A 25,691-nucleotide genomic window follows, 5' to 3' on the forward strand; every position below is an offset into this window, starting at 1 on the left:
CCGGTTCGGAAGAGCGCCTGCAGCCCAGGTCTGAGTCTCGGCTACCGGATACCTCACCCGCCGCGTGTGCTAAAGCAGCCCCGGACCCCAGACGCGTGCAGCTTCCACCCGAGAAACCGACCACGATTCAGCGCGCAAAAGGCCAATCAGGTACCACAAGTCTCTGTAAAAATCTCTCTTGACTCTGGAGAGCTTTTCCACACATACTTTATGTGTACGCTTTCATATTCAAACCTTTTATATTAAGCTAGCCTATAATAATTTAGTAGTTTTAACAACACCACCTTTACTCAATGTAAATCGACTGGTAGTAAGATAATAAAGTTTTTGTTGACGGTGAACGTTTGCTGTTATATCATTTTGGTTTGTCTTTGGAAATTTGGAAATTTCAGCAAATCTCTGTGAAATGTTTTATACATCTGTTAAAATGATAATAAAACAAAGTTTTTGGTCTGTATAATTAAAGCAACAATTTATTCATATGGCTAGAATTTCTGAAAGTTTAAACTAAAATGTTTTTTTTTTCTTGAGAGCTTTGTTTGTAATTGAGAGCTTTGTTTGTCCCGAAAATAAATGCAAATAACCGGACTAATAACTGATTTTTAAAGGCATTGTCGTTTCTCTGTACAACAATCCTCGGCAAATTGCATTTAATTCTGTTTAAAACATGAGTCGCACAGATGGTCGTTGTACATTTATATTATAGAAAAAGCATGCATTTGTGTTCCAATTTATGGAACGAGCGCAATCTATATTATAGCTCTTACATTTTACATTTGCACCCTACCAATTGCATCATAACACACTTTGTTCTTCATGATCATAGCAACCTCGTGTGCTGCAGTTAGAATACATTGTCTTTGTTGTCTTAGTGTGGAAAGTGAAAGTTTGTATTTGTGCCGCCTGTGTTCCACTGATGCTTGTTTGTTTCAAGAGCAAATTCATACTGGTTAGCGTGTCATACTTATTTATTTTATTTATTTATTTGTTTATATGTCGTTGATGTTTTTGTTTGTTAGATCTATGGCACTCTGACAATGAACAAGCGATCACAGTTATTGGAACAGCTGCATTTTGTCCATCTAAAATGCACACCTCGAGGTTAGCAACTGTTTTATCCCTCTAAAGCGCTTTCTATAAGCCTGCGTGTGTATTTGTGTGGGGCTCTCTGTCTGGTGCACGCACGCACACATACACAGCTGTAAAGCATCGTTTCAGTATGACTTTATGTGGTCTAGACCTTTTTAATAATTTGACTTTTTACGTTAGGTTGGCTGCGTTTTCATTTTTATTATCCGTGTCATGGTGAAATGTGGAGCTGAGGTAGAAAATCGACGTGCTCTGGGGTTTGCACGTGCACAAACAAACCATAAACGGATACACACGAGAGATACAGAGTCAGACAGAAAGTCAGGTCCTGCTTTTATTTTTGTATAAGGATTTGTCTAGTCTTACATAAGTTGAGCTGGCCTTAAGTGTGTCAAAAAGACACCCAAACCTTGATTGGATAAATGCCGTAGTTATTTGCAGTCTTCAAATTACAAAACAATTTTTTGTTTATCAGCATATCTGTGCCTATATCGCTGGCTGACAGATTTTTACTAAGTGTTTTTAGTTTAAAAAAAATTGGATCGGTATCATTTAAAAATATTGCAGATTTAGATTGAGAATAAAATACGTTATAAACTTTAAAAATACAAAAGAAAGAAAGAAAAGAAAAATAAAGTGTAATATCTCAAGTGTGGTGACAGTGGTGTAAGATGTCAATGTTAGGCTATAAGAAAGTTTGACTCACTTGCTCCATCCAGCACGGGACAGATTGACCTCAAACCATTAATTCCTCCGTCAGTATCCATGACGATGAAGGGGTCGCACCTTATCCCACCCACTCACTCACTTTGACGTAAAACTCTCCTCCTATATATAGGCCTATGTCAAGGTGCGAATTGGGAATAGGCTATTATAAATTATCCAAGTAAATTTAGGCCTACCTCCCAAATAAAGTTAAAACTAGCCTAAAGTTTGTTTTCTTTTTATAGAAGGTTGTTACCTTTTATATAAGTTTCACCAAATAGGCTTTCCTATGTACAAGTTAGATTATTAGATAACAAGTTAATCAGAGTGCACCAAATGTATACGCTCGTAAACAGATCCGCATGTGCTTGAGGAGGTAACCATAGCAACAGCTGCTCGATTACTGTCTGTAGCGAACGGTACATGGACCAAACATATGTAACTACTGGCAATATTTATCTGCCTTATTTTAGGTTTCTAGATTTCTCAAATATATCACAAAAATCGTTTTTGTTTAAAACATTTTTAATATAGTTGATGGCTAGCTATTTGCGCTAGGGGCGCTAAAACACTATTTGGGTCGCGCAAGAACAGCCCAAATGTGACAGAAATTCTTTTTACTTGACACCCCTGAAAGTCGTCTAAAATATGCGCACTGAAATATGTAGTATATATATATATATATATATATTTTTTTTTTTTTTTTTAAATTACAAAATATTTGCCTACTTTCTCTTGACATCCAATTTGGATTACAAATGTAACGTTCAGTAATACATGGAGAAAAATAATATAGCAACATTAACTTTTATTACTAGAATTAATAAAGTAAGCTGGACAACAAGGAATGTTACAGTTGTTTTAATTAAAAATAAACAAAACAAATCAATTCTAGGAAGAAAGTTGAATTGAGAAAAAAAAGTTTATTTAAGGTAAGCCCTATCTGCTCATGTGCATTATCCTATGAATCCACTGGTGTGACAGAAATGTCTGCTGACATTAAACTCACTGTTATCCGTGATGCTGTATGCCACAGTATGCGTTTGTATGCATAGCCAGCGACGTGCATAGGAAACGGACCGCGCGCGCACCGGTCCGAGTCATCAGGTAAAGAGGCGTTCATAATTGATAAGCCTCTTGATTTGACTAAACACACATGACGTGTTGGAGGCATAAGGATTACGAAGTCACTACACGGCAGCGTCAATCCGACGTCGGGTCTGTGTACACTTCCCCACCTAGGGGAAAATAAGCAAACAAAGGACACGCACACACATCTCCTCGCCGACTCAGGTAGCTCTGCAAAGATGCGCTCATAAACAGCTGTGTCAAGACGCACAGTTGTAGAACCCGCGCTGGCAATATGGTTTTCCTGGAGCGCAGAGCTGGCTCAAGATACAGACTACTACGATTAGCAGGGGAGTTCCTCGTGGCTTTTAATAAGATCATTTTATTTCAACAGGTGCTTGGTGCACATTAAATTAACAAGAGTTAAACCATCATGAATATTTATCTAAAAGCGTTTTGGTTACAACTTTTAGGCGTCATGTTTTGAAGTGAATAAACTCATATTTTTCTGTCTTAACAAGTTGGGCACACTGTTTTGTGCATGTTTACATCTATGAATATGTATAATTATGAAATATAAGGACTGATGATGGATAATAAAAGAATGATTTGTGAGTCAAGTGTAGGTATGTGTGTGCTAGATGGGTTGGACGGTGTTTGCTCACAAGAGTGGCATGAAATTCAAGTCCAGAAAGTAAACTACAACTGCTGACATTAAGGAAACATTTTAATAATTTATATCATTATTAATGTGATAGCTCACCCAGAAATGATCATTCTGTCATCATTTACTCACTCTCGTGTTGTTCTAAACCAGTAGGAATTTCTTTCTTCAGTGGCAATGTCACTTTCATGACTTAGTAAAAATATCTTTGAGTAAATGATGACAGAATTTCCTTTAATTCAGAGAATCCAAGCCAGGACTGAGACATGCATTATTTTTTTCTTTTTTGCGTGTGTGCCCACCAGCTCACAGCCTAACCCATCTTTCCAGGTGAATGGGGTTTCTACTAACTTGGCACTAACAAAATAGTACTGAAATATGTTTGACATCACATCGTCTGTACACCTGAAGACAAAATTGAGCCAAAAGGCAATATGATAAGTCTCTCTCGTTTTTCTCTCCCTCTCTTCCCGTCTCAGTAGACATGCCCTGCGTTCAGGCCCAGTACGGCCCTGCACCTCATGGGTCCAGCTACTCCGCCCAGTCCTTTGGTTACCATGGTGACTACAGTGCTGACCTCATGGCGACAGACTACACGAAGTTTGAGCTTGGTGGGGGGGAGATTTCGGCGGCGGCTGCCACCACTTCCCTACCCAGTTTTAATGTGTTTGTGGAGGGTGGCTTTGAGCCGAAACCCTCCTGTCTGTATCAGCTCCCTCCTCAACGCCCTATCAAGAAGGAGGAGGAGTCTTACCCAACCATGGCACCATCCGACGAAGCAATAGCTGGGAGTTCCATGTACTTTAAGCAGTCGCCCCCTTCAACGCCCCCCACGCCACTTCACTCCGGCCCACCCAGCAGCTCTTTCTTGTGGGATGAACACAGTCTTCCCCCTGTGCCCCAGCCCTGCCTGATTGAAGGTCCACTGAAGAGCCCTCGCTTCCCTCATTTCTACGAGCAGACGGCACCACCCTCCACCAGCGGCTATGACACCGCCATTGGCCTTCCGCTGCACCCTGAACGCTCTCCTTCCTCATCCTCTTCATCTTCACATGTGCCACCCAGCCTGGACACGCACACACACTCACATGTGCACTCACACATGTACCCCCTGAACATGGGTAAGCCGGGAGGCCTGGCGTTCCGCTCTCTAGGCATGGGCCATTGCCCGCAGCTTCTGGGAGAGAGTTTGCCATCGCCACCCAGTCGCACCAGCTCTGGAGAAGGTAGCTGTGCTGTGTGTGGAGACAATGCGGCCTGTCAGCACTACGGTGTGCGCACCTGTGAGGGCTGCAAAGGCTTCTTTAAGGTAAGAATTAAGCATCCCAGCAGCACTTTCGTTTTCTTATAATAATTCTCAATCAGATCAAATACATACGCACCCAAATTCCATCACTGTCACTACTATTTACATGAGTATACCATTGCAAATGCACAATAATCCTTATTGACATACACTTTCACTGAAAGAATCATACAAGACGTTCTGTTGAATGTAAATAGGAGGATCATACGCAAGGAACTTTTAGTTAATATCTTTAACTAAAATATTCCACTGCACACTGACGCACGTGTACTTGGGCCTTTAAAGGGATAGTTCACTCAAAAATGAATGTTCTGTCATCATTCACTCACCTCCTTTTTGTACGGCTTTGTTCTGTGGAACACAACAGAAGATATTTTGACAAATGTTTCAGTGTTTTTTATCCATGCAATATAGTTAGAGGGGTCCCATCATGTTGTTTTAAACCAGTAGTTCTAAGATATTTTCTGTATTTCTGCTGTAATTATGACAAAGCTGCTTGTTTTTAAACTTGTTTTATTAACAGAAACTGAACTTATTGATAAATTAATTTAATTAACCAAGATTCATCTTTTCAAGAACTGTATGTTCTTCAATAAAAAAAAAGTCATTGAGGGGTAAACAAAGATATATTTTCGGTTTACATTTCAGTTTACATTTATTAGATTTGTAACATTTTAGATTATTTTAATAGATCAATAATCATTTATTAATTTAAATACTTTAAGTCATTCTGCGATCACCTTGGAAATTGATTGAAGTCCCCAGTGGGCCTCTGTCCCTGGTTAAGACCCCACTGACTTTTACTGTATGAACAAAAACAGATGACATTTCTTTCACAATATCTTCTTTTTTGGTTGAACTATCTCTTTAAAACACAACACAATTAACTGAACTATTTAAAAGAACTAAACAAGCTGAGGTCAACTGAAAAAGACTGGAAGTACTTGCCGGAGGTAATCTCTCATTTGGATTTCCCTTATTGCTTTACATTTATTCATACTATTGCATATGATTGTAGTATTGTAGAAGCTGACGTGGGAGTTTGCAGTTTATGTTGATTGATACGTGTTCCTCAGTGTGTGCTTATTTGAAAAGCATGTCTCATTGTGTATCTGAGTGTGTCTGTCATTAAATGGAGTGTAAGAGGATTGTACTTGTGCTTTATTGTACAGTATGTGTCGGTCAGTGTGATTTTTCCGTCTCTTATGTAGCAGTGTGGCCAGGGTAGTGTCTGTTAATTGTGTATTCATTAGTGGTCATTAGTTTTGTTCTTGGTTTGAAAGGAGCTCTTGGTTGAAGAGCCTCACACTGCTCTACACCGATCGCACCTCATTCTCTGAGTGTGAGGCTCAGGGTTAACCAATCATTGTAACGCACTCCGCAGGCGTTTGAACCAAGGTTAAAGCCCACCATGTGAATAGCAATTCTTCTGTGAGCTGTGTGTGTTTTTGTCGTTTCATTTGAAGAGGGGGTTGTTATAAGGTCTATACCACCATTTGAGGCTGTACAGAAAATAATTTGTGCACAAAAACTGAAAGAATGTTTAATTTCAGTTTCAGAGGTGCAACTGTGGTTTGCTCAGCCTTTTCACGGAAGTATTGGCTTGTTTGTACTGAGTGTGAATGTGTGTATGTGTGTGTGTGTGTGTGTGTCTTCTGAGTGCTCTCACAAATCGTCTGAGCGGTGGTTGCCACGGCGTCTGTGAGGGTCGTTTCCCTCGGTGACCAGTGAGAGGTGTGACAGTGGCGCACACTTAAAATACAGCAGCTTGGAGCTGTAGCCAGAAACACACACACTCACAGACTGAGGAGAATCTAGCGTATAAAGATTTAATTTAACATTTACAATGAATTTAACCTATATTTCACATTTATTTCACATTTATGGATAAAAGTAATTTTTTATTTGCTCAGGTTAATATTACAGAAACAGCGAGAAGGTTTAAAATATTCAGAGACTATGCTGAAAGACTGACAATGAAAGTGAAGGAGCGAGAGTGACAGAGCTGAAATAATTGGAAATGGCCTGTGGTCTGGTGCAGAAATAAATTATGCCTCTTTTCAATTAGTTTCACAATTAGTTTTTATTTAGTAATTAATAAAAGCAGGGGTTGGTAAGCCTGAGGCTTTGTAGCCATTACTGCAACGCAGGCACACATGCATACACACAAATGACATCCCCAAACAATGACATATGCACACTGGCAAGTCTTAGATGATCAGCATACTTATTTTTATGCATACACACACACTCGTACTCACCCCCAACTCACAAAACACGCTCACCATTTAATTATCTCAGGCAACTCATTAACTCACAATATAAATATTAGCAGGTGAATTTTAATGCAAGCTGGTGTATTGTGTGGCAGTGTATGTCCTTTGTCAGACTGCTAATGCTCTTTTAAAAATTTCTCATAAATGTGTTTTATACAATAGAGTTTATTGTGATATTTATGCACATTGATTCCTAGTACATTAGTTTTTAAGATACATTTTTAATGGTGTGTGCATGCATTTTTTGTTCATTATCAGGCACTAAATCATTTCACTTATGGTTCTGTTTTACATCTGAATACAAACTGTTCTGCTGTTTCACAATGAAAAATAGTAAATAACTTGCCAATTTCAGCACACAAAATCTTTTCTCTCTGTCTTGCTCATTCGATCACACCACTTATTTTCACACCATTTATTTGATTTGTAATTTGCTCTGTGACTCATAACATGCTCCGAGTGAGAATATTTATTATGAATATTTACCTAATAGAGGGTCAAGACAGGCTCGCTCATTCACAAAACCTCCACGTTCAGCCCACTCCACTGGACTAAAAGTTTAACAGCACTTAACTACTCGTAACTGAATTTGAACTCATCTCCAGCACTTTCTGTTAGCTTACGTTGATTAAATCAGTTGCAACAAAGATAAATGTGCATTTGTGTCAGCATTATGGCATTTATAGAGTGCTTAGTAATAATCACACTAAAATGTGCTTCATTCACAGACATCGTCGTCTTATAATACAGTCCAAGTGTGCAATCCACACAGACACACACACTTAACCAATTAATGGTGACCCAGTTCCACCTCTCCTATTGAACAGCCATACATACACGTCTAATTACACACCCAGAGGAAAGGGCAAAAGAAGATAGTCTGATCATCTCTGATTAGGGGAGGAGAGGAAGAGGAGAGGGGGATAAAGGTTCCCTAAGGGGTTTTAATGTGCGACATGGCCATTAGCACATGTTACATGTCATGAATCCACAACTGCTTGTCTTTACCAACCCTACGGACCCTGCTGTGCACTGGACCGCAACTCTGTGTGTGTATGTGTTTGTATCTTTGTGTGCTTGCATGAGAGAATTATGGTAGTTCAACAATAATAGTAGGTTTTAGTTTTTTTTATTTGTCATACACTCTTAAAAATAAAGGCATCAATAGTTCAGTTCATCCTTTGGAACCTTCCATGGAACCTTTTAAATTCACAAAAGGTTCTTTATAGTGGAAAAGGGTTCTTCTGATTATTAAAATGTTCTTTACGTTAAGTAAAAAATGGTTCTTTAAGAATTGTTCACCCAAAATGGTTCTTCCATGGCATTGCTGTAAAAATCCATTCGGAACCTTTATATTTAAGAGTGTAGTGTTTGATTTTCAAGCTTTTTGCCATTTGTTTGTGGGCAGAAATTGATAGACATATTCATAAAAGTTACAATGTAACCTAAGTCAGAAAACTGTTTTAACCGTGAGTTTTGTACTGTGACATCGTTTAGAGCATAAACACAAATGCACATGCACGTACACACACAGAAAGTGTTTCAGTCACTTAATGGCCATCATATGTACAGCCGTTTATCTTATTTTATGAACATCATGAGATGTCTATTCATCTAGTGAGCTCCTGCAGCAATAAAACCTCTGTTTTGTGGACCGTACAATGACTGTGACCGACAGACAGAATCTGTCACAGTATAGAATGGAGTTGCACTCAGATAACTTGTGCATGTGGTGCAGGGGGAAACGGCGTGGTGTGTGTGTTTTTTCCGACTAAGCCCAGGGTGTTTTCGAGATGATGTGCTCCACAGGTTGTATTTTAATCAAGTCATACTGAATCAGTGTGAATGTAGCTGTAACTGAGTAGACTCCCCTAGATAACAAGTGCATTTGCGTGCCCACTGGGAGATTAGTCCACTCTACCGTGGCCGCTGTGGTAGTTTTATGTTCAATTTAAGTGAAATATGAGAAACCGTGCAAATCACATGGATAACGTGTATGTGGGTGAGTGTTTTAACTTCACCTGACGGTAAAATTCCAGCTTCCTGGGAAACGCAGGTGCTTTAATTGATTTTCATTTACACCTGTTGGAAACAGCTGCATGTGTATTATGTTTTTTAAATAGTTTTTATTGAAAATGTTTTAATACAAACCAAAAATTAAAGTTAGATTAACTTATCTTAAAAAATAAAGGCAAAAAAGCACAATCAGAGGACACCATTAGCCAGTAGCTGCTAGCCACATAACAAAGATGGCATTAAACTTTAATGCCATAAAAATAAATATATATATATATATTTCAGTCATACCTAGTTACTATCATGAAGAGTAGGTTTCCCACTTTGTTTGTTTTTTTAATTATTATTATTCATTTGAACTACTAGCAGCCTTGCTAATTAAATAACTGCACAATGAAACCAACAATGTTGATGTACATTTTAGTGCTATTGAATTGACCGTAGTTGTAGCTTGTTTAAGCATTGTTTTTGTTTGTTTTGGATATTACCTTAATCACCACAGAATTTACCAGTCTCACGCAAGTGCTTAATCTTTTGGCTTACCATTAGCACGTGCACTTGATGTCTGAACCTTAGCATTGTCATGCACAAAGTCTTTTTCCTCTTTGCTGTGTTTTTTAATGGCGCGAGTACTCGCATATAGTTTTTATTTCATTTTAATAAGGTCAGCAATAATCGCGCATCTCCAGCCGAGGAGAAAACAACTCCTGGGGGGCTTATTGCAGAGGCACGATCATCCAAAACCCTGAGGTGCCGTGAGCTGACCCGCGAGTTTCACAAACAATTTTATCACGCAGCGCGGGATGTCTCGCGGGAGCAGCCTCAGCACGCTTTGCACTGATCTTCATTGTCAGTAGCTTGCGCTAATAAAATTGTCCCTCCTGCAGGCAAGGCATGTTGGGAAATTAATTTTATCTAATTATCCTGATGGAGCCAGAGCTTTTTCACATTGTAATTAAAATCTGACCTGCAAACTTCCTTTTTAATTCTTAGCCAAAAACAGAATTGAATTAAATAAATAAAATGTTTAGACCTGTTAGCTTATTGTTTTTCTTCTCTCTTCTTTTACTCTTTTTATTGTCGGTGGCTGCAGAGGACGGTGCAGAAGAATGCGAAGTACGTGTGTTTGGCCAGTAAAAACTGCCCTGTGGACAAAAGGAGAAGAAATCGCTGCCAATACTGCCGCTTCCAGAAGTGTCTCAGTGTAGGCATGGTGAAAGAAGGTATCAAACACAAACACACACACACACACCTATAATATGTCTGGCCAAGCCACTCAAACCAATTATCACACAATAGGCCCTGGTGCATATGACCTCGGATGGACCTCTGGTTAGAGACTGATGCATAGGAGATAGACACTCTTTATCTTAATGACTTAAAACCTGCAGATGCACACACTACGCTCAAGAAGTGCCATGGATTAATACAGATTTGACGCGTAGCTGGTTTGGTTGGTTAGTATGAATGCATGAATTAAACTATAATGGAGGTGTTTACCGGCAGTACTTCGCCTCTGTAATCACAGCCTATCATCAGCTTCAGAACCGGTAATAACACAACACACAGGACAGTCACAGGCACATGCTTTCACGGGGACATTTAATTCTTGTAGAATTTAAGCATGAATACCATGTGATTTAAAAAGATCACACCTTTGATCATCTTATCCATATCGGCCGGAGATTAGGACAGGCATCCATTGTTCTTATTATATCTCACCTTCGCTCACCCGTTCCCTCCACCGGGGATCGTGCAGATTTCAGCTGCCCCCTACTGGTCAGTCAAGCACTGTTGAGAGGCACAGAAAAAGAAGGAAAGAAACTTTTATTTAAAACTACTAAAGCAGAAGTGCACAATACTCTTACTTTCCTAGGGATTGGTATAATGACTATGAGGTATAATTTAGCAACACAATATTGCTCATTGGTGTTCAAATACACAGTAACCATTAGTGTATGTGTGAAATTACATCATAAGGTTTGAATAATATTAATCTATAGTAATATTTGGATGTTTTAACTACGTGTGGACCTGTGCATTGTCTAAAATACGTGTTTGTTTGTGTGTTTGACACAGTGGTGCGCACAGACAACCTGAAGGGGAGGAGAGGTCGCTTACCGTCTAAACCAAAGAGTCCCCTGCAGCCAGAGTCCTCGCCCCCATCACCTCCCCTCAGCCTGCTGAACGCACTAGTGCGGGCCTATTCCCAGTCTACACCACGAGAACTAGACTACAATCAGGTACCTGAGTGTAAAGGAATCCTTGAATCAGTCTAGGATCATTTGAAACAAATCGTTATTTAACCTTTTGATGTATGATTATTAAATTACAACACAAAAAGTTATATTTTAAAACAACAATATAACCATCCATTTATTTTATTTTCAGCCATTTTGAATTTATAAAGTCATAAATAGCAACACAATCGCATATAAAGAGGACAGTCATTTAGAACAATGAGAAAGTGTCCCATGTGATTAGTCATGATGTTTTAGACCCATCATCTTTTCCTTGAATGGTAATAAAATGCAAAGATTAGGCCACTATAGTGGATGTCATGCATCAGAGGGTTCACCATCCATTGGTATCACATAAAAATGAGTGATTGTGATTTGTGTGGCATACTCATCTCTCTCGCTCTCTTCCTGTAGTTCAGTGCTGTGGAGCCAGTGGGTCTATCTGAGTCTCAGCAGATCCAGATGTTCTACAGAGTGCTAACCGGCTCCATGGAGGTGACGCACTGCTGGGCCGAACGGTTGCCTGGATTCTCTGAGCTTCACCACGATGACCAGAACCTGCTCATTGACTCTGCCTTCCTTGAGCTTTTTGTGCTCCGCCTCGCCAACAGGTACATGCAGATAAACAGAGATCTCACATTGCACATTCTTCCAATGTAGGATTTAGGGCTCTGAAAAAGTTGGCAAGTACAATCTTCAGCATACATTAAAACATCCATAATAATAAAGCTGGGCAATATAGAACAAAAACAACCTTACATTCATAACCCTTTGATTATGTGCTGTATATATCTCAGTATTTATTTACCTAATATTGCTTTAAAGGCTATTTTTTTCACCCAGTCACTTTAGCCAAATATATATATAATGTAAAATTCAAGATGTAGAACAACAATATAATCGTTCCCAATATTTATTTTATTTATTTCTATTTATTTAAAAAATATATAATATATATTAATATAAAATTAATATATATTTTTTTAATCAGAAGAACCGTCATTGTAGCCAAGATTTAAAAATGTTTAATGTAAGATGTGAAATGCAAGAAAAATCTATCCAAAAAAAATTGGTAACACTTTAGTATAGGGACCAATTCTCCCTATTAACTAGTTGCTTATTAGCATGCCTATTATTAACATATTGGCTGTTTAATAGTACTTATAAAGCACATATTCTGCATGACCATATTCTACATCCCTAATCCTACCCAATACCTAAACTTAACAATTACCTTACTAACTATTAATAAGCAGCAAATTATGTTATGTCAGTGTTATGATGAATCAATTTGTTGAAATGAACAGTTTGAAGTGATTCACAGGAATTAATCAAACTCAACTCTAATCTCTTTTTTGCTGCTGAAATTTAATCAGGGACTCCAAACAGTGCATCAAAATCATCACAATGTTCACAATGTTGCTTAATATAATATTACGAGCAATATGTCATTAATATTCACTATATCACCCAACCCCACAAGCAAATACTCTGTATGTAATACAATACAGAGAATGAATCCTGTAATAATATCCTAATTAGACATTTTCAGCTCTCGTCAGAATGGCTATAGCTGTGGGAGGAAACGGTAGTTATAGTGATTACACTCTGACTTTACACTCATAATATCTCATAGCAACTGTCAGATTTTTTTTTTGACTTGCTATTAGTGATGTCTCACAAGTCTCTTACGATTTTCATTCTGGTTTAAAAATTGGCATGAGGTGTAAAGTATCATTATGACTGAAAGAAGTCATTCACAGGCAGTGTCATGATTTATTTTCTGTAATATGGTGCAGTCACTGTTAGTTACATTGTGACTTCCTATACAACGAGTGTTTGTGTGTCTGTGTGTGAGCATGGGTTCTTGCTTTCTATTCAGCACTGTAAGGTTACTATGGACACTGTGTGGAAGATCCTGTGGAATTCACTTATTTAAGTTTATTGGTTAACAGCCCGGCCTAACCACCTCTCCCTCCCAAGACATTATGTGTGGCAGAAACAGCTCTGTTTTGATGATCACTTATATTACATTCACCATATTATGTTGCATTTCTGTTTTACTCGCAAGGCTGAAAGAGTTTGCATCCAGACTAGAAGTAACCTGTTGTTTCTTGACTTGAAGTAGAAGTGTGCGTGTTTCAGTGACTCAGTGACATTCTGATGTTGCTTTAACAGGAAGTGGATTTTTGTCTCAGCTCAGCTGCTCCCTGTTTAACTAGCTCTGGTGCTCTTTCTGTGTTTCTCTCTCCCTCTCTGATGGTGTAGGAGCAGGTGCGGGGAGGGAGGGCAGTGGGTGGTGGCGTCACAGCCTCAGTAGGGAGCTGCAGACTTGGGTTCTGACTCATTTAAGTGGGGGGATTCATCCGGGCTTACGTCACGGACACTCGAAAACTCACAAGATATGCATAAATGTGTGGAGACTTCACAATAAGGGCAAATTTTGCACATTTTCCGCTCACAAACGTTCACGGTTCTCACATATTTTGAAAATAGACTATACACCACCAAAACCCACACCAGAGAATGGTATCTGATGTGGCTCACACATGCACATATTCTTTGGCCACGCGGCCTCACTGAGGCTAGTGAATGAATGGACGCAAAGAGACAACTAAGCTCTGATGCAAATTTAAACGGAATGTCTGTGTTTTCCTCCTCAAGGGTGCTGGTTGTTAATTTTGTTCTGTAATAATGAGGAGCGTTCACTTCCTGTTTTCCCTTCTCTATGGCAGCAGTAGATAATGGACTGATTGCAAACCCTTCATGAAGGGCCCTTCCACATGGCTGTTAGTGAAGGGTACATGCAAGGTAGTAATTTCGCTGTTTATGAAAATGTGAACCTGGTTGGTGCATCCTCGTGATTCTTTTTAAAACCTATAGTCAAACCTTCACTTTCTCTCGTATTGCCTACTACACTACCGTTCAAAAGTTTTGAAAGAAGTCTTTTATGCTCACCAAGACTGCATTTTTTAATGAAAATATAGTAAAACAGTAATATTGTGAAATATAATTACAACATAAAATAACTGTTTCCGTTTGAATAACTTTAAAAATGTAATTTATTCCTGTGACGGCAGAGCTGAGTTGTCAGCAGCCATTACTCCGGTCTTTAGTGTCACATGATCCTTCAGAAATCATTCTAAGACACTAATATTTATTATTATTATTAATGTTGAAAACAGTTGTGCTGCTTAATATTTTGTAGAAACCATGAAGCATTTTTTCAGGATTCGTTGATTAATAGAAAGTTCAAATGAACAGCATTTATTTGAAATAGAAATCTTTTTTAACACTGTAATGCGTCCTTGCGGAATAAAAGTATTAATATCTTTAAAAAATCCCAAACTTTGAACGGTAGTATATATTAGCTGAAAATATTCCTTGTATATTTTTACTTATTTTTCTTTTTTTAATCAAATGTGACACAGGAAGATAGCCTGCTTAAAATGCATTTTAGTTTAAGACACAAAGAGTCAATATTTTTTTATTTGCTTCAACCATCTTAAAGGGATAGTTCACCAAAAATAAAATTCATATTGTCAAAAAAGTATATTAATAACAATAAATATACATAAGAAAACAAACAATAAATGAATAGTTTTTAGCATACATATTTCTGTTATCAAGGTAACTTTCCACTTCAAAATAAAGAAACAGTGATGTATGTTTTCATGTAGAATACAAGAGCCCTGCACCCTTCATAGTACTCACTTCAAGTGCTCTCCTGGAGTGAATAGGGTAAAATACTGCTCACTTTCCAATATAACATCACCAGTGCCGTGTCTGTGGGTTCTGTATATATGCATTCATGTGTAGTGGTGTAAAACCATTAGACTGCATTAATGAAGCACACATTTTGATTATTTACCCCTCTGGGCTTCAAAAGCAGCTCGGAAGATGACTCTTGAATATTTCCCTTCATCCCCTTTCCATTACTCCTCCTCTCCTTTCCTCTCCTCATCTATACGAGTGTGTGTTTTCGTGCAGACTAATGAAGAACAGTTCACGCAGCAGAAGCCAGCACTCTACGGGAAAAACGAGAGGAAGTTTTTCTTCCTGAATTGCAGGGTTGAGAGTGAAGGGCTGAAGACAGACCAAAAGAGAAAGAGAGAGAGAGAGGATAAGTGGATTGAGAAGAAGATGGATGAGTGGAGAGTGAGTGTTTGGGTGTTTTGCTGCAATTTCACACAAATGATTTTCGTGCGAATACAGTGAGACCATGAAGATAAAACTTTACTGCTTTGACCCAGAACCCTCCAACACATAAGGACAGACCCGAGAGAGAGAGAGAGAGAGAGAGAGAGAGAGGGAGAGAAATAAAGAGTATAATCTCAGGAATGTTTTAAAAGCTTTAATTGGGAAAGCTTGGCATAATTAGGTCCATTCCTATCTTTGATGTGCTCTTCCCTGTACTGGCTTTCATTTGTCGCTATGGTAATTGTTTCCGTGCAGTATGCCTTAAACACAGATTCGGCAGCCAATCGAAGGGCAGATCGTCATCACGTGAATCAGAGAGAGGTGATAATCAGCGTGTGTATGTGCGACTGTGTGCTCTCTGATAGCGTGTGGCTACGTACAGAATTAGAGGCTTGCTAAATTGAAACAGGTACCTGTTCTGAAGGGAACGAGAAGAACGGCGATTAATTAAAAGATGAAAGGCTGCGACTGAACTCGTGGCTTCAAACGGCACCTTGAAGCAGTATAAATAACAACAGTTCTTCATCTAAACCCCTTCTCCCTCTCTTTTGCTCAGGTCTTTGCTGGCGGATGAGAAGTTTGTGTTTTGCACAGGCCTGGTCCTTCACCGGCTGCAGTGCCTGCGCGGCTTCGGCGAGTGGCTGGACTCCATCCGAGACTTCAGCACTCACCTGCAGAGTCTCAACCTTGACATGCCTGCATTCTCCTGCTTGTGCGCCCTTGTGCTGCTCACAGGTAACACACAACCTCTGAAATACACTTGTGAAATCCCTTTCTATGCATTTCACACACTTGTCACTTCCTCCCGGTTGCTTTTTCCTGTTGTCGCTCTTGTATTTGTATATTTACACATCTTTTGTCCCGCTGCTAGCGGTCGTCACAGTGATCACAGGTGTGGGGCAGGTGCTGACAGATATTAGGTTTACCTGGACAGCAGAAATAATCCCCATTAATCACACACACACACACACACAGAGCAGAGACACAGAGATGGTGTGAGGTTTGTGTGCATCTCCTCTTAGAGTGCAGGTGGAGATAGTTGATTACTGGTTAACAAAGTAAGGCAGTGTGTGTGTGTGCTTGGGTCAGCAGGTGCTTGAGTCTTACCATGCATTATTAACACAGAGGCTAAACAGCAGGTCGACCTATATACAGACAAACACACTTTCCGCCGCACACACAGAAACACGGGCACATTCTGGCAAGCATTATGAGAATAAAGACAGCTGGGTTTCTAAAGACAGCATCTTTTATGATAACTTGAGGTGAATAAAAAAAATTTGGGGGGGGGGGGGGGTGTAAGAAAACATGCGCATATATTATGATGGAAACAAACTTATTGAATACATTTATAGATGCTTTTTTTTTTTTTTTTTAAGTTCTCATGTCATGTGACTGAATAATTAGCATTTAGAAGTAAATATCACAGATTATTTTGTGTAAATTAAATTCAATAGTTCATGTGACTTACACTTACAGAAAAAATATCAAGTTGGATGAAAACACTGCTTTATTCACAAAAATTGTGCGATATTCAGATTTTCGTATAAATTAAATTCAGCAAGTCATGTGACTGGATAATTTGCTCAGAGAAGTAAAACCACGTTTCTGTATTTGCACTGCTTTATTTGCGGGGGAAAAAAAGTTTTTGTGGTATTCACATTTTTCCATTAAAGTACATTTTAAATTTGATTAGTAACATGTTAATGTTGGGAAAAACATTTTAAAAGGATCAAGATAGGAACAATTTTGATCTTATGTTCATTTTAAAGATAGCAAGAACAGAGAGAGATATATCTGTCAATCAATTTACTCAGTCGCCCATCCAGTGCCCAATCTTCACCTCCCTTTTTTCAGCCACAATCTACAGTGTTGTGTGTAAATATGTGTGTATGTGTGTGTGTGTGCATGTGTGTGTTTGGTAGCCCCCATGGAGCAGCACTTAACTCTGTAGAGAAATTGAGCGCTACTCAGCAGAGCTCGGGTCCCTACCTCTCCTCTCTAGCTCTCTCTCTCCCTCTCTCCACTCCTCCACTCAGTCTATCGACCCTCTAAAAGTGTCCGTGGTGAAAGAGCGCCATCGATCATCCCCCAGGAGAGAGGGAGAGAGACAGAGAGAGCAAGGGAAAAAAACAGTAAGAGTGAGAGAGGACGTAGGCTGAATGCAGTGACAATGGAGCTGCTCTAGGCACATAGATTTGGAACACACATACACACACACACAGATATGTCCAAAGCAAGCCAGCATCCCTTTGCACTTCCGCTCCATGGCTGTTCTACCATACTGTGGGCACTTACACACATGGAGTTGTGTGAAGTGTGAAAGAAATACACACTAGACTGATTGGGAAGGGAATCATTAGAAAAAAATTTTATTGAATAATATGTAATATTATTATTATTAATTTAATATAATTATATAATGTATTATATATTCATATTTATTTGATATAATAATATATAATTTATAATTAAATATATCATTTAAAAAAAGTATTAACTTAGTAAAAATATTGGTCCCACTTTATATTAAGTGGCCTTAATTACTATGCACATATATTTAATTTAATAATTTGGCACAATGCACTTATTGTTTACATACATGTTTTTTCAGTGTACATATATTAAAAAAAAATACCTGCTTGTAATTACATCTGTAATTAATTTCTGTAATTACATTTATAATTACAATGTTGACCCATCCCTTACACCTTAACCCACTCTTAAACCTACCCATACCACCAAACCTGTCCTTAACCTTGCCTGTATCCCACCTCAATAGCAGCAACAGTGTTTTGCAATACAATATGAACACAATAAGTACATTTTTTTTAAAGCAAGTACATAGTAGTTAAGTCCACTTAATATAAAGTGGGACCAACATACTTATTTATATATATATAACTGGTTCACAAGAGTCATTTGTTCACAAATACTGTAGAACAGCACTGGGCACTCTATATGTTTAGTGATCTATCAGCATTGGTGATTCAAATGTCACAAAAATTATTTGGTTTCATTACTTTTTCAAAAATGGGACCGGTTGTGAATAAAAAATTATTCCTGATTCCCAAACCAACTGCAGATATTGTTACTGTTAGAGTAAGTGATGTGTTTATTGGGTATGTGTTTCAGTGGTGCGCGTGAACAGTTATAGTGGCATTTTAACCAATATTTAAAACCACTCTCTTTCCTCTCATTTTAGAACAATGTCCCGGTCTGAAGGAGCCTAAAAAAGTGGAGGAACTGCAATCCAAATTAATCTGCTGCCTGCGAGATCATCTGAGCTCGGTCAGCGCAGGAGGCGTGGCTTCAACTGGCAAGACCCCACCCCCAGTGGGAGCTGTGCTGAGTTTGAGGACGGAGCTTCGAACTCAGCGTACGCAAGGCTTACAGAGGATCTTCTACCTGAAGCTTGAGGACCTGGTCCCACCCCCACCACTCATCGATAGGTTTCTGGACACCTTGCCCTATTGATGACCACGCTCCTTTTTGCACACCACTGACACGCCCACAAGTTCACTCAGACACGGCCACAGCGGCTATAAACTCACCCTGGGAGGAGCAGAGCCAGTAGCTAACAGTGACACTGAACTCGATTTCCCATGAGTCCCTAAATCCTCACAGGAAGCAAATGTGTCTGAGGAGAAACCAATCATATAAGCGCTTTTTATCTCTGCTCTGCGCCTGATAGTGTAAATATGAGGCAGGGTTTGAGCATATCTGATGTAACGAGTTGGAAACGAGCACGATGCCTATAGCTCAGTGCGCCACGTCAGGAGAAGTATTACAGTGCAAGAATGTGTGTATGTGTGTCCGTGTGTGGCTCCTTTGCAGGCAGTCCAAAAGTTCCACCACAATCCACCTCAATGACAGCAGTTGTGTTCATCACAAACATACAGTCACAAACACACAAGTGCACGCAAACTGTCCTTTCACACATACGCACGGATCCAAAAAGCCAGCTTCAGATGCCAGATTATGACATATCAACTGTTGTTGGCAGAAATGAAGTGGATGTGTGTGTGAAAACATGTAGGAGTGTCTCTGAGGGAGGCTTTCGCCACACAGACAGAACGACAGAGTGCATTAATGTCCAGAATCACAGTTGATCACACCCCAGAAACCTGCAAACAAGTGCAATTTACTAAGTGCTATTGTAAACGAAATGAGAGAGGAGAGAACGAGAGAGTGTGTGTGTTTGTTTTAGTCCTATTTCAAACTCTAAATTATTTTAATACTAAGACGCCTTGTAAGGTAACGGTTTCAATTGAGATGATTTAGCCCGGTCTGCGCACTAACTTTTTAACGACGAAGTTCCACAGACTTGAAATTACTTTAGTTTTTATTACTATTATTATGAATAACCAAGGGATTTTAGTGGTAGCATAACAGACTAAAAAGAATTGGGCTTTGAGCACTTAAAAAACAGGAAGAGGAGGAGGATAAGGCAGGTGAGACGCAGGTGCAGAGAGAGGAATGAAACATTCCGCGTTCTTGCTCATTTTTGTATGTTTATACTGTCTACGCCATTTATTAATATGGAGGACATTGTTGCAAAAATTTCTTTTATATGTACAAAAAAGTAAAAACTGATTATATGCATGGTTTTCTCCTTCTCGCCTCTGCTTGTATTTATTTTGCAAAGACTGCCGGCTCCACAAGGGCTTGAACACACTTACTGACTAGGCGTTCTCGCTTACTTTATCATACGGCAGCAGTTTGAACAGATGAGGAAGTACAAATTATATATATATACACAATACAAAACTAATATTTTGAAGTGTTTTTATCTGATAGCTTTTTCAAATATTGTGGTACAAGTTGTGCATTGTTTTTTTTTTTTTGGAGAAGAAACAAAAAAAAGACGGAAAAAAAACATGTTTTTCAATGTCTCTTTTGGTTTTAGTTTTTTTTTCTTTGGTTCACTGGAGGCTCTGTTCAGCACTTTGAAATCATAAAAAAAACCTTCTGATTATTTGAGTGGAAGTGTGTCGTTTTTCTGTTCACCTCTGTGTAAAAGCATCAGAAGTGTTTTTCTCTTGAAGCTTGTGTTTGTTGTCACGACTCCGGATGAGACCGAGGGACTCCCCCTTTGTCAAGTTGAAAAAGCATCGACGTGCCAGGTGTCTTTACCATCTAATACCATCAAGTACCCTAATATGTGTATGTGTATGGGGGGGATTCTGGCCATGGGTCCCCAATGCATTGGGCTTCAGGTATGGGATTGAGCTGGGGGACAGATTCAGATCATTTTGGTGGATTCTGACCACATCAGGACTTCGGTCCTCATTAAGCCCCATCGATCCATGCTGACATTTCAGTGCAGACGCACACATGCACACTGACACGGCTGCGCTTTCTCTGTCTTCCTCCATCACTCCTAATTTGTCTGGGATTGTCGAGAGCAAAGCTAACCATGCATGGGCATATATGAATGTATCTACACACACACATACTTGTTTATGTGGTTTACGGTGACTCTCCATAGGTGTAATGGTAATGGTAAACTATATTTTCTATACCCTAACCCTATTCACAGAAAACAAAAAAAAACATAATTTAGTATGGTTTTTTAAGTCATTTGGTTTATGAGGACACAGCAAGAGTTTTCCTTGTAATACATGTTTTTAAAACCATGTTTTCATTGTAATACCACACATTAATTATATACATTTGTGTCTTCATAAACTACATATTAAAGCACACACACACACACACACACACACACACTCACACAAATACTTTAAAATGCTTCACATAGAGCCTTTCTGGTCTGCATGATGCAGTGAATGTTTATTTCTTGGACAATAACTTGGAGCTCAAAGGCATTTGTAATGGCTTATAACTGATATATAATAATATTATATACTAATAATAATCTAATATATTATTTTTATTAATATATATATATGTATGTGTGTGCATGTGTGGTGTGAGTGTGTGTGTGTGTGTATATCAGGGTTATTTTAGTTAACTAAAACTGAAACTAAAACCATTAAAAAAGTATTTTCATTACTCAAAATAAAAATAAACATTAACTGAAATAAACTATAAAAACTCTTTATTTCAGCTAGTTGCCAAGGCAACATTTCTCATTTTAATTTCGTTTAACTTTATATACTAAAATAACTAAAACTGAAATAAGACTATATAAACGTATAAAAAAAACTACAAAAAATGACAAAAACACAACAAAATTATTAAAACTTTCAAATTAAAATGGAAATTATGAAAATAAAAACTGATTCAGAATAATAAAAACTAATGGTTTCTCAGTGATACTAAAATAACACATCTATATATATAGATATAGATATAGAGATAATAGATTGTATCATAGATAGATAGTTCTGTTTCATTTATTTTATGTATTTTTGTGTCTTTTTATTATATGAAGCTTTCAGAGAGTATGTTATAAACGCACACACGGTGGCAATGTTATAAACACTCACTTAGACAGGTGGGTGGTAGGTTGGTGAAGCTGTCAGTTTGGGGGAGGCCAGATCGATTCAGAGTGTCAGGTAGCCGACCCCCCTGGAGTCTTCATTAAAACCCTGTATTAGTGCTGCAGGGGAGGGGCGCACACACACATACAACACACACCTCATTTCCCTGTAACTATGTGGTGTGTTTGTGTGGCGCATGATATATTGATTAGCTGTTAGCAAGTGTGTTGAGGGGATCAGCAGGGCTGAACTCACACTGTGTGGACTGGAAACAAAGCTTTAACGGAAGAGCGAGACTGGTGCTCACACACACATGCAAATCATGTGCCAAAGTGCACGTTTGCATTAGCTGTGATCTAGAGCTATTCCAAAAATAAAATAAAATAATAAAACATTTACCTGACAAATCTCGTATCTAATAAACTTTTATTTTATATATCTATACAATTACAATACTTAGAAATAATACTTAGTTTTTTATTAATTGAACAACATAATCAAACACTTGAAAAAAGCTCTAACCTGACCCCTAAATCTAATCTTAATATTGACCTTTAACCCAGCCTAAACTTTCACCTTCTAAAACCAGGTACGAGTTTGCATTAAAATGATTGCTGGTCAACAGGAAAGAGTTCCCGAGATAGAAATATTGAATATTTGATAGCTTAAACATCTTAAAAACTATATAAAAAAAAGGTTCCAACAACTCATCTAAAGGCAATTCACATTTCATTTCAAATCTAAATTTATTTCACAATTTTAATACAACATATCACTTACCCTCATTACTTACAATATGTCCTCCTAATTCATTATTTAGTGTTGGCAGTGTTGGGATGGTTACTTCGGAAATGCAATAGGTTACAGGTTACAAATTACCTTGTTTAAAATGTAATAAATCGTGTAACTATTTTAGTTACTTTATTAAAGTAATGCAACTGATTCCGTTTGTTTACTTTTCTAAATTTCTAATGTTTTCAACTGTTAGTGATTTCCAAACATTTAAACTGGGTTAACTTTACAGTAGTGCTCAACACCACAAGCCCAATTCCAGAAAAGTCGTGTTTTGAAAAGTTTTGTAAAATGCAATAAAATCAAGAATCTGTGATTTGTTAATTCTCTTTAAATTTTATTTAATTTGGAAAAGATTTCCAAAGTGTTCACTGACCAACTTAAATATATTTTGTAAATATAAACAAATGTTGATTTTGATGGCTGCAACACACTCCAAAAAAGTTGAGAAAGAGGCAAGATAAAAGTGAAAATGTTATAGAATATCCAAATTAAACTGTTTTGAAACAGTTTACCGTAATTAATAGGTGAGGGTGTCATGTTTGGTTATAAATGAGCATCTCAGTCTTTGCAAGCAAAGCTGGATTATGGCTCATCATTTTGTGACAAATTTCATGAGAGAAGTGACAAACAAATCAAAAATCAGTAATAGTAAAAATCTCAGTTAAATGTGAGAACCGCTGTCACTTAACACTGTCTGCTGCTGCATCAGTAAATGCAACTTGAATCTATGTTACTTCCTTTAGGAGAAAGCTATACATCAATTCTATGCAGTGCTCTATGTGTGCTGTGGTCAGATGAGTCCATATTTCAACTGGTTTCTGGGTAAAATGAATGTCGACTTTTCAGTCCCAAAGACCAAAGGGACCATCCAGACTCTCATCATCAACAGATGCAAAAGCAAACATCTGTCATGGTATGGGGGTGCAGCAGAGCAAACGGCATGGGTGACTGGCATATGTGCAAAGGTACCAATGACATGGAGGTATATAGAGAAATTTTACAGAGACATATACTGCCATCAAGATGACATCTTTCATGTGAAGCCTATGGCTATTAGATCAAGACATTGCCAGGTTTCATTCTGCATGTGCTACAACAGTGTGGTTTTGTAGACACAGAGTGAATGTGCTAGACTGCCCTGTCTGCAGTCCGGTTCTGACTCCTGTTAAAAATGTACGACCAGTCATGGAAAGGAGAATCAGATAACGATGATCACAGACTGCTGAGCTTCTGAAGTCTTATATTAAGCGAGATTGGATGAAAAATTTGCTTGCAAAACTTTAACAATTAGTATCCTCAATTCCCAAACAATTAAACATTGTAAAAGGAAAGTTGATGTGACGGTGGTAAACGTGTCTCTGTCCCAACTTTTTTGAAGTGTGCTGCAGCTATCAAAAATCAAACTTTGTGTATATTTACAAAATAAAATTGGCCAGTGAAAACATTGGATTTTTTTTCTTTGTATGTTAGTCAAATTAAATACATTTTAAAGAGAATGAACAAATAGGCCTAACATATTGGACCTTTTTCACATTTCTGGGTTTCTCAGCAGCGGAAGTCGTCATCATAGTTGGGTTAACTTGAAGAGCAGTGAATGAGTGAGTACCACAAATATATTTATGAATATTTATTAGAAACACCCTCGCATTAGCGTTAACTGTTTTTTTTTTGTGTGTGTAATTTGATGCAAAGGTGATATAATACAACGAATAGTGTTATAAATGTACATACATTAAAAAAAAAATACAAATATGAAAAACTTTCGTGGATTTACTTTAAACACGTCATCACATTCTTGTGAAAAGAGTCCATTCTTGATTTTATGGCATTTCAAAAAACATTCCAACTTTTCTGGAATTGGGGTTGTAATTACTGTCAGAATTTTTAAATCCTACATCACTTGAATTAAGATTATAATAATTTAATTTTAAAGCACAGCCACCACAAAATCAGACTTACTTTGAGATTCTGACTGAGGTTAAATACAGATTTAAAATCACAACAACAAATAATTTAACAGCTATGATAAAGTTTTTGAAATCAAATCTTTGCATAGCTATGCCATGGGAAACACTGGAATCTAACAATGCCTTGAAAAAAAAGGATATACATAAACCCAAATTAGAAATAAAACAGTTATCAAATAAGCATGTGTTCTGTTCTCTGTACTAAATTTGGTGTCTCATATTTTAGAGCAGTCACTGCAATTTATGATAGAAATCAATTAAATCTGTATGTGTGTGTGTGTGTGTGTGTGTGAAAAAATTCAGATGTAACCCTCTTTGTAATCGTTAACATTTTGTAAGTAAGTAACAGTAATTTAATTACTAATTTTTTCTCAGTAACTGTAACTGATTACAATTCAATTTATTTTGTAATTAAATTATGTAGTTCCATTATATGTAACTAGTTACTCCCCGACACCAGTGTTGGTTTTTAAATAAAGCAAAGCCCTAATCATATGCATATACGTATAACTCATCCTGCACTGTTTGAGCTCAAACTTGAATTTTACCTCAACTTGGACAGCTTTTTGAAAAGATACCATTGTTAATATGTACTTAAAGTGGGTGAAAAATTATAAAGTGGGTGAAAGATCAAATAGATTTACGATGAAAGAATAACTTGAGCCATATTTAAGCTGCAGAATATCACAGAAAGCTAGCAGTTAGCAACCACAGAACATCAAAACAATCATAGCAACATGCTAAAAACACTCAGAATGCACAGCAACACCTGGCAAACACCTTAGCCCTTTTGTCACAGGCAAACACCAGTCACATTTTCTTCAGAGAATGTAAGAGTTTTTTTCTCTATCTTAGTTTAGTTTTAGTCTCATATTGTTTTGGTATGAAGCGCGGGTGTAGGCTGCACTGGCTTGTT

The 25,691-nt window shown here is 37.9% G+C and overlaps 1 protein-coding gene across 3 annotated transcripts; it reads left to right on the forward strand.

The window, feature by feature from the left end:
- LOC107593690 (nuclear receptor subfamily 4 group A member 3-like) lies at window positions 1-20,427 on the forward strand. Of its 3 annotated transcripts, none has more exons than XM_016283538.1 (8): window positions 1-150; window positions 1,020-1,101; window positions 4,006-4,835; window positions 10,218-10,347; window positions 11,204-11,367; window positions 11,779-11,975; window positions 16,121-16,299; window positions 18,770-20,427. In XM_016283538.1, exons 2-8 carry the CDS (start codon window positions 1,038-1,040, stop codon window positions 19,039-19,041), a joined length of 1,836 nt encoding a protein of 611 aa, XP_016139024.1. In that variant the 5' UTR covers window positions 1-150; window positions 1,020-1,037; the 3' UTR covers window positions 19,042-20,427. The 3 variants fall into 3 exon arrangements, with proteins under 3 accessions (XP_016139024.1, XP_016139022.1, XP_016139023.1); XM_016283536.1 differs by having other exon boundaries at window positions 78-150; window positions 4,009-4,835; XM_016283537.1 differs by lacking the exon at window positions 1,020-1,101 and having other exon boundaries at window positions 79-150.
- The last annotated feature ends 5,264 nt before the right edge of the window (window positions 20,428-25,691 follow it).

The sequence above is a fragment of the Sinocyclocheilus grahami genome, unplaced genomic scaffold (assembly GCF_001515645.1).
Source record: "Sinocyclocheilus grahami isolate Dianchi unplaced genomic scaffold, SAMN03320097.WGS_v1.1 scaffold175.1, whole genome shotgun sequence".
NCBI classification, from domain to species: domain Eukaryota; kingdom Metazoa; phylum Chordata; class Actinopteri; order Cypriniformes; family Cyprinidae; genus Sinocyclocheilus; species Sinocyclocheilus grahami.

Excerpts from the sequence above, each read along its gene's own strand:
- LOC107593690 (XM_016283538.1), top strand. The coding sequence starts at position 1,038 with ATGAACAAGCGATCACAGTTATTGGAACAGCTGCATTTTGTCCATCTA. Across the intron at positions 1,102-4,005 it reads TCTAAAATGCACACCTCGAG|TAGACATGCCCTGCGTTCAG; the intron begins GTTAGCAACTGT and ends TTCCCGTCTCAG. Across the intron at positions 10,348-11,203 it reads TGTAGGCATGGTGAAAGAAG|TGGTGCGCACAGACAACCTG; the intron begins GTATCAAACACA and ends TGTTTGACACAG.